Below are 13,377 nucleotides of genomic sequence, written 5' to 3' on the forward strand. Positions count from 1 at the left end.
AGACAGGCCAAAGTAGAGGTAAAAATGATTTGGACTTCACGTTATATACAGTATTGCAGCGCAGTTCTTGTGATCCAGGTGGTCAGCTCATCCGGGCAAGGATAATCACTTCTGTGCAGTTTTGATCCCTGTGAAAGAGGAGCAGCGATTTTTTGGGTGCTTGGTTATGGGAAGGTGTCGTATATGTAGACTATGTATTAAAACAAAATACGGTAACTAAAATCAGGTTTTGTTTTACTTGCCTGTCAAAGGGTTCTGTTCAGGATTCTGCATGGGCCTTGCAGCACTCCCTGCACTGGTGAGTGGTTTTGATGTCACCATGTGCAAGGCGCATGCAGAAGGCTGACGAGCAGTCTTTGCAAGTAAGTAAAGGAGGAACTGACTTTCAAAAATTTGGCTTTTTAAAATTGCAAATATTTTTACTTAAGTGTTTGTGGTATGTGTCCATTATAGGTGCAGTGTATTCTACAGTACAGTCAGTTAACAATTTAGCTTTTACCTCCCCAACATTTTAAATCCCAACTTACTGTATCCCTGAAATTTAGTGAGCACAACTCTGTTGAAGCTAGCGCTGAATTTGACCATGTAGCTGCACAGGGCTTCCTTTTACTGCACACTGCTAAACTGCTTTAAAGCTGATCTTTGCAGTTACAACAAAAAGTAAGCAGGCTTGGTATTACCAGCTGAATGATCCAGCTAAACAGGAAAGAGAGTATTTTAGAAATGGTCTCTTCTGCAAGTTTAAATTACTGCTAGGCTGAAAAATCCCTTGCTCCCTTCTTTATTTGGAGGCAGTCAGTGCACAATATGCTTTTGTTTTTAGCTTTTGCAGATAACCTTTAGCATATAGCTCATTTTCAACATTGCAGTTCCGCAATCCAGCCGGTCATGTTGTGCAAAGTATAATAAATCCATTGTTTTAAATGTGTGACAGTTTATCCTTCCATTTATTTTCTGTTTTCTTCTCATCTTCGCTCCTTCAATAGTGAAAATTCAAGCCGTTTTGTAGGCCTGGTCTGTCCTCTTCTCCCCAGAAACAGGAACAACTCCTTTTCCTCCCCCTTTTCTTGTTTTGCTTACGTGACACTGGCTAGCTAGGGCTGAAAAGCCTTACATGTTACTGACGAAGCTGTTCTGTGGGCAGCTGGAATCTCCAAGATTGGAGGGGGTGGGACCACACTCCAGAAAGCTCGGAGTTCTGTGTCCTCTTCAAAACTACCCGTGGATATGAATTTGATTCCGTAATGCTGTGGCTTTTTGTATAATGTAGGCTGTATATATAAAACTGCATCAAAAGCAGCTATGAACAGCTGTAACAAGGGTATACATGTTTATGAAGTGATGCTTCTGACTGGAAGGGGGGCAGTCGTAAAGTCCCAGGACAGTGAGTTTCTCTGGCATTCTCTTGGAATTCAGTTCCTTCTCAGAAGGGTAAACAGGAAATGCTTAGCCCTTCTGAGCCAGGGAATTCTGGATAGTGCCATAATGGTAAAGAAAAGGCTGGCTTGAGAGAGGGGGTGGACTGCTTTTCTGTGGTTTGGCCCATGCCAGAGATAACACTGATTTATACGCTGACTCGGGTTAGTTTTATGTAAACAAGACAAATGCCATTTGTGCTTAGGCAAGATTGAACTGGTTTGATACTTTCTCAATCTATAATTTAACTTTTTAAAAATGACTATTTTGTGCACCGTTTTCTGCATTACGCATGAGTAACTTTTTAGTGCACACATCTGGTAATGACTTGGGGATAATTGATTCCTCTCCTCCTCCCCCCCAGTAGTGTCTGGGGCAGTAGTCCTAGTTTCATTAGCAGCTGTTCTGGGACCACTCAGAAGAAGCAGCTCAAAGGGAAATTGATTAGTATACAGTGTGCTATGTTTTTATTAAGAGGCTTTTGTTCAATAGTTATGTAAATGGATCCTGTAATCTTCTTTTCCGGTTGACATGGCATTTCATGGAACCTTCCAGAACATACTCATTAGTGGGGACGTGAGAGAGCTAGGCACATAGAAAGATGGATACTGTGGTATTGGAGTCTGTCCACCATTGTTCGGAATGTTCGATGCCACCATATTTTATCAAAAACAAACAAACAAACCTATAGTATTTCCCTGTGCTAACTGTATCTTTCCAATGGATTCTGATTACCAGCCTGTTCCCCTAGCCTTGCAGAAAACTGCATCTGATTATTAAAAAAATAAAATTGCGACAGGCAAGTTGTGACTCTCACCTCCACCTCCAGAAAAAAGGCCTGTCCTTCCCTGAGCTCACTGGCATAATTGAGATTAGCTAATCATAACAGGCCATCACCAAAATAGTTCTCTCTCTGAGTGCATAAGCAGCATTAGTGTTGATGGATTTTGAGCAACTGAATGTTTACAATGTAGTGTTATTTAGAACCATATCTGTGAAATAAACTGAAGTTACTACTCTGTAAAATTAGCTAGAAAGTTGGTGATTTTGAGAAATCTAAAAGTTTGGTTAAAAATCTGACTTTTCTGCACTTTTCTGTTGACCCTGCAGACAGAGAAAACTATTTAACAGTGTAACAAGAAAACAGTCTGTGAAAATCTTCACTATATCCCTGCATTTTTCACTAACTTTCTCCATTTCCCGTTGTTAGTGCACCTAATTAGACATTGCAACAGTGCCTTAATATACTTAGTAGATGGAGGTGTGAGACTAGTTTCTGATACCCAAGCATAAGAGAACATAAATAACTATTCCTTAGTTTAGGGGGGAAAGAAAATGCAAAATGAAAAAAAAAAAAAAAAAAAAGAGTTTAACACAATGAATAAGAGCAAGGTACTTTTGTGTTTGTGATGGGCTGGTAGATACTACCGTATAATGTCAAAGTGAAGTACAGCAGTAATCAAATTTTGATTGCATTGATCTTCATACAACTTAAGAGTGGGCCTCTTAATTTTATGAACGTTTTACCTAGGGGACCGTGCACAAAATTTGGCGATGGCAGTGAAGATGTTGAAGAGTGAGTGAACCACCTTCATTTTCAGTTGTATTCTCTATAGCTCTTTCTTTAAGCGGTTAAGGTTCTGGCAAAATCCCTTTTCTGAAAATGTTGTATTTATCCCACATGACGGTGAGGGACTAGTGGTACTCATAAATGTAACGCACCCTTCACTGTGTATACAAGCATCAAGAGAACATGTGAAAGCCCTGTATAGATAGAAGTACCATCCTCTCTTCTCTCCCCTGCCCTCAATAAAATATTATGGGGTGTGCAAGAAAGCTTCTGATTTTTTTTTTTAAAGGGGATTTTGTGTGTTGAGAATGAGAGGATAATATTCCTATGATGAGCTGGGCCTACTACAGTCAGCTGATGTACAAGGGTCCCTAAGAGCTCTTCCAATGCCCCTCCCCCCACCCTACGACACCCCTGCTATTCCAGTACTTAATCATTCTTGAGCAAAATCTGCAAGCCATGTCAGATAGCTATGGGTTTTTTGTGATTTGAACCACACATTCAGTAGGTGTTAGGATGATTATTAGAAGACAACTGACAGTTTCTTTTGTCACTTTAAGGAACTTGGGAGAACTCTGCTCTGTGTCCTAACCTACTGGCTGATCCAGCAATGTAACATTTTCATTGTCAGGAGGGATTTTCTTGAGTAACCAAGAGAGTTAGAATTAAGGGAGTGGGGGTAATCACCCCAAAGGAATAGCTACCTTAACATCTGTTTAATCCTGCTAATTTCAAGTCATCTTCACTGCACAGTTGTCTTTATGTTCTTTCATAGTGTAATGTAAATTTAAGTAAAAAAGAAACCACTAACAAATATTAACCTGCTTTTCTGATCCTCTTTGTATTGTCCATCTGCTTTAACCCGTTTTTGTGTCAAGCTATGAAAAGACAATCTATTCTATGCACATAGCTCACCTTATTTCCACAGACTTCATATTTTCAGCCAAACCTATCTGTGTGTTTTGTGCTTGTATAAATAACCGAGATGCTACTGCACCTTTTTATTTTAGGTCAACCCTAAAGCGAGCAGGGCCACCACCACTACCTCCTAAGGTAAGTTTCTGCCATGTTTTAAAGAAGGCTTTACTGATAAATGACATTCTATGAAATACTTCAGCCTGATGCTTTCTAGTTGCTCATAAGTTTAGAAGCTAATTTACTAACAGTTGGAGGGAAACATAGCTCTTGGACTTCATGTGATGGGCCATATTTTGCACTGACCTACACCCTGTACAGTCCTGTTGAACTTTCTGATTATATTGGGTGTCACTGGGCCCCATATATGTTTGTAAAAGTGGCTTTTAGGTAGTTTCCCTTTTGAAGGGACGTGGTATATGTGTGGTATGTCCTGTTGACCATTATTCTTTCTGCCACTATGTCATTATTTTTCAAAATCTATCAAGAAAAGAATAATTCTGATAATAGATTATCCTGCTGTCAACGTTCTTTGTTAGAATGGTGATACGTTTTCTACATAAAAGCTAGCATGTAATAATTTTATGCCTCCGAAAAATCATCATATGTCTTTAAACCATGATTTGAGGACTTCAGTAACTCAGCCAGAAGTTAGGAGTCTATTACAGGAGTGGGTGGGGGAGGGTCTGTGGCCTGCAGTGTGCAGGAGGTCAGACATGATGATCACAATGGTCCCTTCTGGCTTTAAAGTCTGAATCTATGAACCTTATTTTATAAAGCCCCACCTATTTTATTTATTACAGCCAAGGATAAACAATTACCCTGAGGAAAGCCTTGCGGATGATGAGAAGTCTCAGACAATAAAACACTTTCCAGATTCACAGTGTAGAGCGCCGCCAGCTCATAGGAGACAGAGCATTCCAACATGTGGACCTCAAGCTGAGCCGTCCCCCATTGGTATGACTAGCAGTCTCAGCAGCCCTGGACTGCTTACAGCTAGATACAGTGACTTGGGTAAATAACCTAATTTATATCGTTTGCGGTATTGTTGTAACCATGTCAGTCCCAGGACATGAGAGAGACAAGGTGGGTGAGGTAATATCTTTTCCTGGACCAACTTCTGTTGATGGAAGATACAAGCTTTTGAGCTGCACAGAGTTACTCTTCAGGTGCCTGTAGCTTGAAAGCTTGTACCTTCTGCCAAGAGAAGTTGGTCCAATAAAAGCTATTACCTCATCCACCTCGTCTCTCTAAATTACATTTTCAGAAAGTGACTTGTTTCCCATAAAAAGAAATATGTTTTGGAGCCAACTTGACTTTAAGCAAAACATGATTGTAATAGAAGTAGTTCCTGAAGTGTGACTTTCCTTGTCACATGTGCTGGGCTTTCTCTGTGCCCTGGAGGTTCATACCCTAAAGGCCTAGGTCAGGGAACTTCCTGCTGGCACAGAGTTGCTGAATGGAATCTCTTTTGCAACCAATCAGTACCATTCCTGTGTTGGCCCACTGTGCTCCCATCCGCCGGTCTGAGCAGGTTGCAATGACAACAAACACGGGCTTCTCTCGATAGTGAAGAGCCCTAGCCACTGGGCAGCTGGACTGGCCCCTTTTCCGCAGCTCCCTCTGAAAAGGTTCAGCTGGCTGAGATTAATGTACGATTACTTCAGAACTGTGCCTCCCTCTTCTTTAGGATTAATTATCTATGTTGCAGAGAAGAGAACAAGGCATGTAGGCAGCAAAATTATTGTACTTAATTTGGATATCAGATATGCATGTGGGATTTGTTTTAGGAAATGGGGATAGTATGCTGAAACTCACTGAGGAGAATGCAGAAGGTTCTGACCAGGTCCCCCAGCTGCCACGTAAAAAAGACAAAAGAGACTTTCCAGTAAGTATTTGGTACTGTAGCTGTTAAATATTGGTCAGTGACGTGACTTCATTTGTATAGATTACACGCACATGACTCTGGTGTAGAATTTTAAACTAGTGTGAATCATTTTACAATTTCTCTTTCCCCACAGAAGCCAGCGATCAATGGTCTACCGCCGACGCCAAAGGTGCTGGTAAGAAATCTCATTTAAAATAAGAATAACTGGGAGCACAATTTTATTTATCCTTCTGCTTACTTTGCCTTTATACTCTTAGTAATTAGTTTATTACCAAAAGAATTCAGTGTTGCTGTCAGTGTAACAGCCACTAAAAAGCTTTCATGTTATTCCGGATTTGTATCTATGGTGTTCTGTAGAAATTTGGCCAAACAGAGAAGTTTCATAGGATGTGTTGTTGTGTTCTTGGGGAAGATGAAGGTTTTCTTGTGTCAAGTGATATTAAAATAGGCTTGTGTGATTGAAGAAAGGAAGGCTAATTTGTTCATGTGTCTGGCATGTAATTAAATAGGTGACTAAAAAATAAACTCTTTACATTGCAAACTTGTTTCCGGTTTAAATTTGGGTTTCTTTTAGATGGGAGCATGTTTTTCAAAAGTTTTTGATGGTTGCCCTTTGAAGATTAACTGTGCAACATCATGGATACATCCTGATACTAAAGGTAGGCTCGCTTTCCCCTTTGTATTTTAAGTCCTGCTACAAAACCAGTATTGTACTTTCAGATTAAGCCAATTTCTCTCCTTTTTTAGATCAGTATATTATCTTTGGAACTGAAGATGGTATTTATACGTTGAATCTGAATGAACTTCACGAAGCAACAATGGAACAGGTGATTATCAATGTCTTGTACAGGCAGACTATAATTGACAGATACTACGAAACACCAACACTGTGATTTTTAGCGGGGGGTTGATAGGGATGTTCTGCTTTGTTGTGTAAGCAGGGCCACATCAAGTCAAATCCCATTGGTCCTAACGTTAGAAATCCCTGACTTTCAGGGCAATCTTTTTGACAGTGCTGATGAGATGCTCAGATCAAAGGATAGCATGGAGCCCTCCACCTGTATTAAGCCCTCTTCTCTCAGAACTGGCTCTGCATCCCCCTGCTCTGGCCTGCCTCCTCTCCTTTGCTACCCAGCCTGCCTCTTCCTTCATCTTGATTCCACTAGATGGCACACCTCTCCTCCGCTGTGCATGACCCATAGGCAGATGCAGCCCCGCTGCTGGTTAGTCCAGCTGGCACAACCGCAGCTGGTAAATATTTATGGGCTGGCCAGCTGCTCCTCCTCTAGTCCCCTTGCTCCTTTAGCTCCCCTTGTTGCTTCTCCCCTGCTTGCCTGCCTCTCTCCTTCCAAACCCCATCTCCTTTTGTGCTTTGGCCCACTGCTTACTGTCGCTAAGCACCCCATTGCTCACGCAAACGTCCCTAGTTCACTCGTCACCTCTAACTTAAAAACAACCAGGAAGGAAGATGTTAATAGTCCTTTTTATTTCTTTGATTTGCTGTACCCTCAGCTTGGGCCTCACGGAGCTATACGTTTGGGTTTAGGCCCCATATTAGGCCTATCTGAAGTTATCTAGTGGGGAATAGCCTCCAGGCCTTAAGAGGGAGACAATTTTTGCCAGACTTACTGTAAGGTATTTTTATGCTTTGCTACTGTTACTGTCCGAAGAGGGAGGGAAAGGTAAGAACCCTCTGTCTGGGGTAGAGTTGGTCTAGATGGTGCTAGTGCTGTTGTCATATGGAGCTGTAGGTTTGTACAGCACTTTCCAAACCTAGCAAGGACCCAGTCTCTGCCCCAGAGACACAAAACACAACACAGGCTGATAGAGGAAAAGGAGACTGTGATGAGGAGAGCACGGGATGGATTCTAGCACTGAGTGGGTCATAAGGAGGTAAGGTAGAGAAGGTATTCAGCAAACCGGAAAAGAGAGGCTGTTCCGTGGGCGCAGCATGATCGAAGGCACAAAGCGAAGTGTGGGTGAAAGACAAAGTGGCACTCTGGCCAGATGGTTTGGGGGTGCTGGGCAAGCAGAAGGATATGAGAGGAAGATTGGGTAGGATCTGATGGTAAGAATGAGGAACTTGAAGTTGATACAGTCACAACAGAGGGAAGGCTTTCACAAGTTAGTGGACCACAAGAACATGCTTGAAAGCATAGGGGAAGGTAAGACCGAGTAGGTACTGGAGAAGGAACTGAAAATGAAAAGAAACATGGAAGGGTGGAGGTGAGCTACAAGGATAGAGGCAGGTAGTGGAAGTGGGATCTCTGAATCAGCCGCGTTAAAGGTGGAGAATTAAAGATGGAAGCGCCTCATCGGGTGCTGGTGGTGTAACGGTGGGGGAAGCTGTTTTAGAAAGAAAGGGGAAGAAGGGGTACAGCTGAGATACAGAAGAATGAACCTGACAGAGAGAATGTCAGCGTCATCATAAGACTTCATCAAGAGACAATTAGCAGGGCATGAACAGGGCCTGAGGAAATGGATCAGGGGACCCAGCAGTATTAACCCATGTATATTTCTTTTTTAATTCAGTTTCTCTCTGTTACATGGAAATATCTTCTGCTTCTTCCTTTAGTTATTTCCCCGAAAGTGTAGCTGGCTGTATGTTATCAATAATACTTTAATGTCGTTGTCAGGTATGTATATGTTAAGAAAAAAGCCACTGTACATAATGGGAAAATACACAAAGCATTCACTTGTTACAGGATATTTTCCTGTGTGCTCCATGCAGATCAGTAACATTATATTGAATAAGAGAATAATGTGCTGTTTCCTGTATTTCTGTTTTCCTTTTCCATATAGGAAGTTTTACTTTGAAAATGCTTTACACAAGACATTTTCATAGATTGTAAGGCTGGAAGCTTATAAAATCAAACTTGTAAACACTAGGTTAAATGCATCTGAGGCCTCCCACTGTTTTTTCCCTGAAAGGTTAGGAGTTTGATGATTAGACCACACAATACAACGCTTGTTCTGAGTAATGCCAAGGGCCCAGTTTGAGCGGGAGAAGGATATTGAATTTTTCCTGCTTTTGGCCTGTGAGATTGCAGTTCCAAGTTCAGGACAGTGTTCCGCTATTAAAATAACTATCAAGCCAACATTCAGTTCTATTGGGGAGGGGTGGAAAGGGCTTCTAAGAATTGAGCTGCAGTGTCTAATCATTCCCCTGGTGCATTGCAGTTTGGTGCCATCTTTAATGGCTCTGAACTTCCCAGTCATCCCCATCATACATCCCACTGACTCAGAAAATAGGTATGATTGAGGACAAGAAGAGTTCTTAGTTAAGGAGGAATAACGTGCGTGCGCATGTGAATAATAATGAATTTGTCATTCTTATCTATTATATTTGTCCTAACTGTAGATGATTTGAAACAAGGGGTTTTCCCTCCTGTCCTGATAAAAGAATTCTGCATCCAGAACAGATGCCCAAGGCCGATCTTAATTTTGAGTACAGACGGATTGCAGGATCAGGCTTTTAGACATAGGATTCTGTGTGTAATCCAAGTCATATCATGATAGTCCAGGATGGGTTTTCAGAAGGCTGGTGGCACATAGGTTCCAAGGGCCAGAGAGGACCACTCTGATCATCTAGTCTGACTTCCTTTGTGACACAGTTCATAGCTCTTCCCCAAAAGAATTCCTAGAGCAGATCTTTTTGGAAAACATTCCATCTTGATTTTAAAATTGCCAGTGACACAGAATCCACCATGACCCTTAGTAAATTGTTCCAGTGGTTAATTACCCTCACTGTTAAAAATGTTTGCCTTATTTCCAGTCTAAATTTGTCTAGCTTCAACTTCCAGCCATTGGTCCATGTTACACCCTTCTCTGCTAGATTGAAGAGCCCATTATCAAATATTTGTTCCTTGTGTGAATTAATGCTTCTACTGCCAGGCATGGGAGAGTGGTTATATAGGCCATAAAAGTTTTTTCAAGATTGTTTAGCTGTATGCATTGTGTTTGAGTGATTGCAGGTATCTGTACATAGATCAATATCAATTTGATATGCCAATATTAATAATATATATTTATATAAATTTAATGAAAGTGTTCTGGCCTGATACAGTCACATCAGTGCCTTGATGTTGTATCAAAAAAACAACCTAGAATTTAGTGTGTGCATTTGTTTTACACATTTTCTTAAATGATCTTATTAAACCTTAACTGTAATAGTGGAATTATGTCCCCACTTGATGCACTGTCATTTTAATCACGATTTGTTTCTCTTTACATTTTGGCTTGGCTTCTATTTTTGACATGTTTGTGGATCGCCTTTTTAGAAGGTAATTATCACTATGTATTTTTACCATAAATTACCTCTATCTAATGTGCGTATGTACGATACAAATCAGTTTTCTGTCTTACAGGAAAAACGTTCCAGCTCTACTCCCATAACCTAATAGCTTTGTTTGAACAAGCCAAAAAAACAGGATTTGCTGCTCATATGCAGACTCATAGGTTCCCTGACAAAATATTACCAAGGTACAAAAATATCTTTATTTTCTAGACAATTCTGAAAAATGAACACAAGTTCTAAACTACTTTATCCTTTATGCTTCTGATGTATGTCTGTATGAATCAGTAACATAAAAGGCTTTCAATATCGGTCACTAATGTGTGTTGTTAAACTTACTCTGTTATTCCAGGAAGTTTGCCTTAACAACAAAGATTCCTGATACAAAAGGATGCCACAAATGCTGCATAGGTGAGTGAACATTCAGTCTACTGATTTTTGTTCTTGTTTTTTATTACTGGAACAGTGGTTCGCACTCAGATTTATTTTTAATCATCATAAACATAATACAAATGTGGGTCCTGGATAGCTCAGGAGATTGGTAATGAATTACTGAGCTTTACTTTCTTCTTATGTGACCTCCCCATGACTGGAGGTTTGCAACCCTGGTAGTCCATTCGGTACAATCCTCTTCTAATCTCTTTGTGGATGAATAGGCCTTTGATCCACCCAGGATACAACAACATCCATCCAAGATCTTCTTTTTCTGCCTACTGTTCTTCTACCATCAGCATTCTCGTCCAGTGCCCATAAACATGCATCACCCGCTGAACCTCTTAAAATGTACCTTGCAAATCTAGCTTTACCTTACCACACGTGAACTACTGTCCCCAGTGCAATCAAGTGAAGTTTTGCTGTTGACTTAAATGGGGCCAGTATTTTACCCCAAATCACCAGTCAGTGTGGCCCAGGTCAGTGGTACCACAGTCACTACTACCTGTGGGATGGGCAGAGGCCTATATTAAAAAATGTGCTGGTCGGTCTTAGTCAAGTCCAAGTGGACAAGTGTCCCTGTCAGTAACCACTATCACTGACTGACACTTCTTGTTAAAAGAAGAACAGGAGTACTTGTGGCACCTTAGAGACTAACAAATTTATTAGAGCATAAGCTTTCGTGGACTACAGCCCACTTCTTCGGATGCTGTAGTCCACGAAAGCTTATGCTCTAATAAATTTGTTAGTCTCTAAGGTGCCACAAGTACTCCTGTTCTTCTTTTTGCGGATACAGACTAACACGGCTGTTACTCTGAAACTTCTTGTTAAGCCTCACTAAAGAGGCCAAAGACTGGTCATGAAAGATGAAATATCCTCTGACCCTAGGAGGGTGGCGCATTCAGGGTAAAGTTGTGGCATAGGGCATCATGGGTTGAAGATGGAAAACTAGCAAACATGAGGGTAAAGGACCAGTTATTATTTGTAGGTGTATGTGGTGGGGGGAGGTGTAGTTCAGCTGATTAAGAATCACTTTGACCTGTATTTGACATGCGCGCTTACAACCCTTGTGTGTGCTGCATAAACACACATATTTTTTTAAATTTTGGAGTAAATTTTTCCAAAGGGACTTGTGCACTTAAGAGCTTATGTCATTGAAAATCAGTGGAACTTAAGAATTGTAAAAATGTTGTTGTCTTAAAATATCGCCTCCCTCACGCAGACACATGGAGTTCAAATTATGAGTCTGATCTTCCTCAGATTGATACTGCCTGCTAGAGATTGGTTTCACCTACTCATCAGCACCCTCTGCCCTTTCTGGGGAAGCAGTGTTTTAAAATATATTTAGGGGAGAACTTGGCTTTACAACGTGGCTCAAGCCAAGGTGACAAGCCAGACTCACCTGTATATGTGCAGCTGGACTGGGGCTCTGTGGCAAGCCGGTGTTTGCAGGCAGCCTGATGTCACAGTAACTGGCTGACTCAAGGTGACATGTTGTGGCCATTGAACCCAAATATGACTGAGCGTTTGAGTGCCACTCCCAGTGCTTTCTGAGAAGGTGTGTTGTGCACATTCCCTGCTCTCTCCCTGATTCTCCAAGGGCTCCTGCGGGAAGATTTTTACCCTGAGAGCAAAGTTTCTGGTTTAAGAGCCATTATTTGAAAGTGCTTTAAAATCCACATGCGTACTCTGATTGTACTTGATAAGTAATTGTCCAGGGAAATAGCCTTCATTAGTAGGAAGAAAAGAGTCGTCTAGTAAACAAGTATTAATATAGCAGAACCCCATTTATCTGACCCTCCAGTATCCTGCTCCCCACATTAACCTAATGACCAGGACTCCAGGGCCAGAAGCGGGCAATCTCTCCTGTGGACGCTAGATGGCGATGCCGCATTGCATGTTCCCATTCTCTGGAATATCTGGTTTTTTGATTATCCGATCTGGCCCCGGTCCCGATTAGATCAGATAAACAGGGTTCTGCTGTAATACCTAGTGTAACGCCGACAGACCCCAGTGGTCGAACCGGGGACCTCTGGAGCTTAGTGCATGAGCCTCTACTGCATGAGCTAAAAACCAACTGGCTGTTATGGGTGGGTGTGTGTGTGTGTCCCTCTCTCCCCCCCCCCCCCCTCGGTGCCACTAGATGGGACAAAACACCACACCCAGGAGGTGTGTGGGTTACACTGGCTCAGGGGCTCTCAAACTGTGGGCCAGGACCCTTCAGGAGGCACGAGGTTATTACATGGGGGGTGGCGAGCTGTCAACCTCCACCTCAAACCCCACTTTGCCTCCAGCATTTATAATGGTGTTAAATATATAAAAAAGTGTTTTTAATTGATAAGGGGGTCGGACTCAGAGACTTGCTATGTGAAAAGGGTCACCAGTACAAAAAAGTTTGAGAGCCACTGCACTAGCTCTTGTATAGCATTTTTGTCTCTAATGTATTTATCCTCACAGCACCCTGTGAGGTGGGGAAGGGCTGTTATTCCCATTGTACAGATGGGGATCTGAGGCACAGACTAGCTAAGGTCATCAGTCCCCGGTTCCTGAACAATGGGACTGTGTGATCAAAGAAGAGAAAGGAGCTGTGGCCGTTGCTGATGTCAGCATGATGAAGGGGGTTGCTAAGCGTCAGGAAAAGCATCTGTAACAGAGAACGCTGTTGTGAGGATGACATTGACTAGCAGCACCAGGATTACAGCACTGACTAATGTGGTGAGGGTTCTCATTGTGTACGTACAGTGCATAACACAATGGGCCCTGGTCTTAGGTGGGGCCTCTAAGGTGCTGCAGTAACACAAACAAAAAATAACGCTGGGGCATTGAGAAATTTTACAAGAGGAAGAGGTGATTTGGTTGAGA

At 41.8% G+C, this 13,377-nt stretch overlaps 1 protein-coding gene across 1 annotated transcript in view; it reads left to right on the plus strand.

The window, feature by feature from the left end:
* The window catches only part of MAP4K5 (mitogen-activated protein kinase kinase kinase kinase 5), an 83,408-nt gene that overhangs the window by 55,593 nt on the left and 14,438 nt on the right, over positions 1-13,377 (plus strand). The window contains exons 17-26 of the mRNA XM_054028118.1: positions 3,997-4,039; positions 4,705-4,915; positions 5,692-5,789; positions 5,923-5,964; positions 6,364-6,448; positions 6,537-6,616; positions 8,365-8,425; positions 10,070-10,072; positions 10,157-10,271; positions 10,436-10,494. Coding sequence (XP_053884093.1) covers positions 3,997-4,039; positions 4,705-4,915; positions 5,692-5,789; positions 5,923-5,964; positions 6,364-6,448; positions 6,537-6,616; positions 8,365-8,425; positions 10,070-10,072; positions 10,157-10,271; positions 10,436-10,494 — 797 coding nt within the window. The remainder of the gene's footprint in view (positions 1-3,996; positions 4,040-4,704; positions 4,916-5,691; positions 5,790-5,922; positions 5,965-6,363; positions 6,449-6,536; positions 6,617-8,364; positions 8,426-10,069; positions 10,073-10,156; positions 10,272-10,435; positions 10,495-13,377) is intronic.

Source organism: Malaclemys terrapin, chromosome 4, assembly GCF_027887155.1.
Source record: "Malaclemys terrapin pileata isolate rMalTer1 chromosome 4, rMalTer1.hap1, whole genome shotgun sequence".
NCBI lineage: Eukaryota > Metazoa > Chordata > Testudines > Emydidae > Malaclemys > Malaclemys terrapin.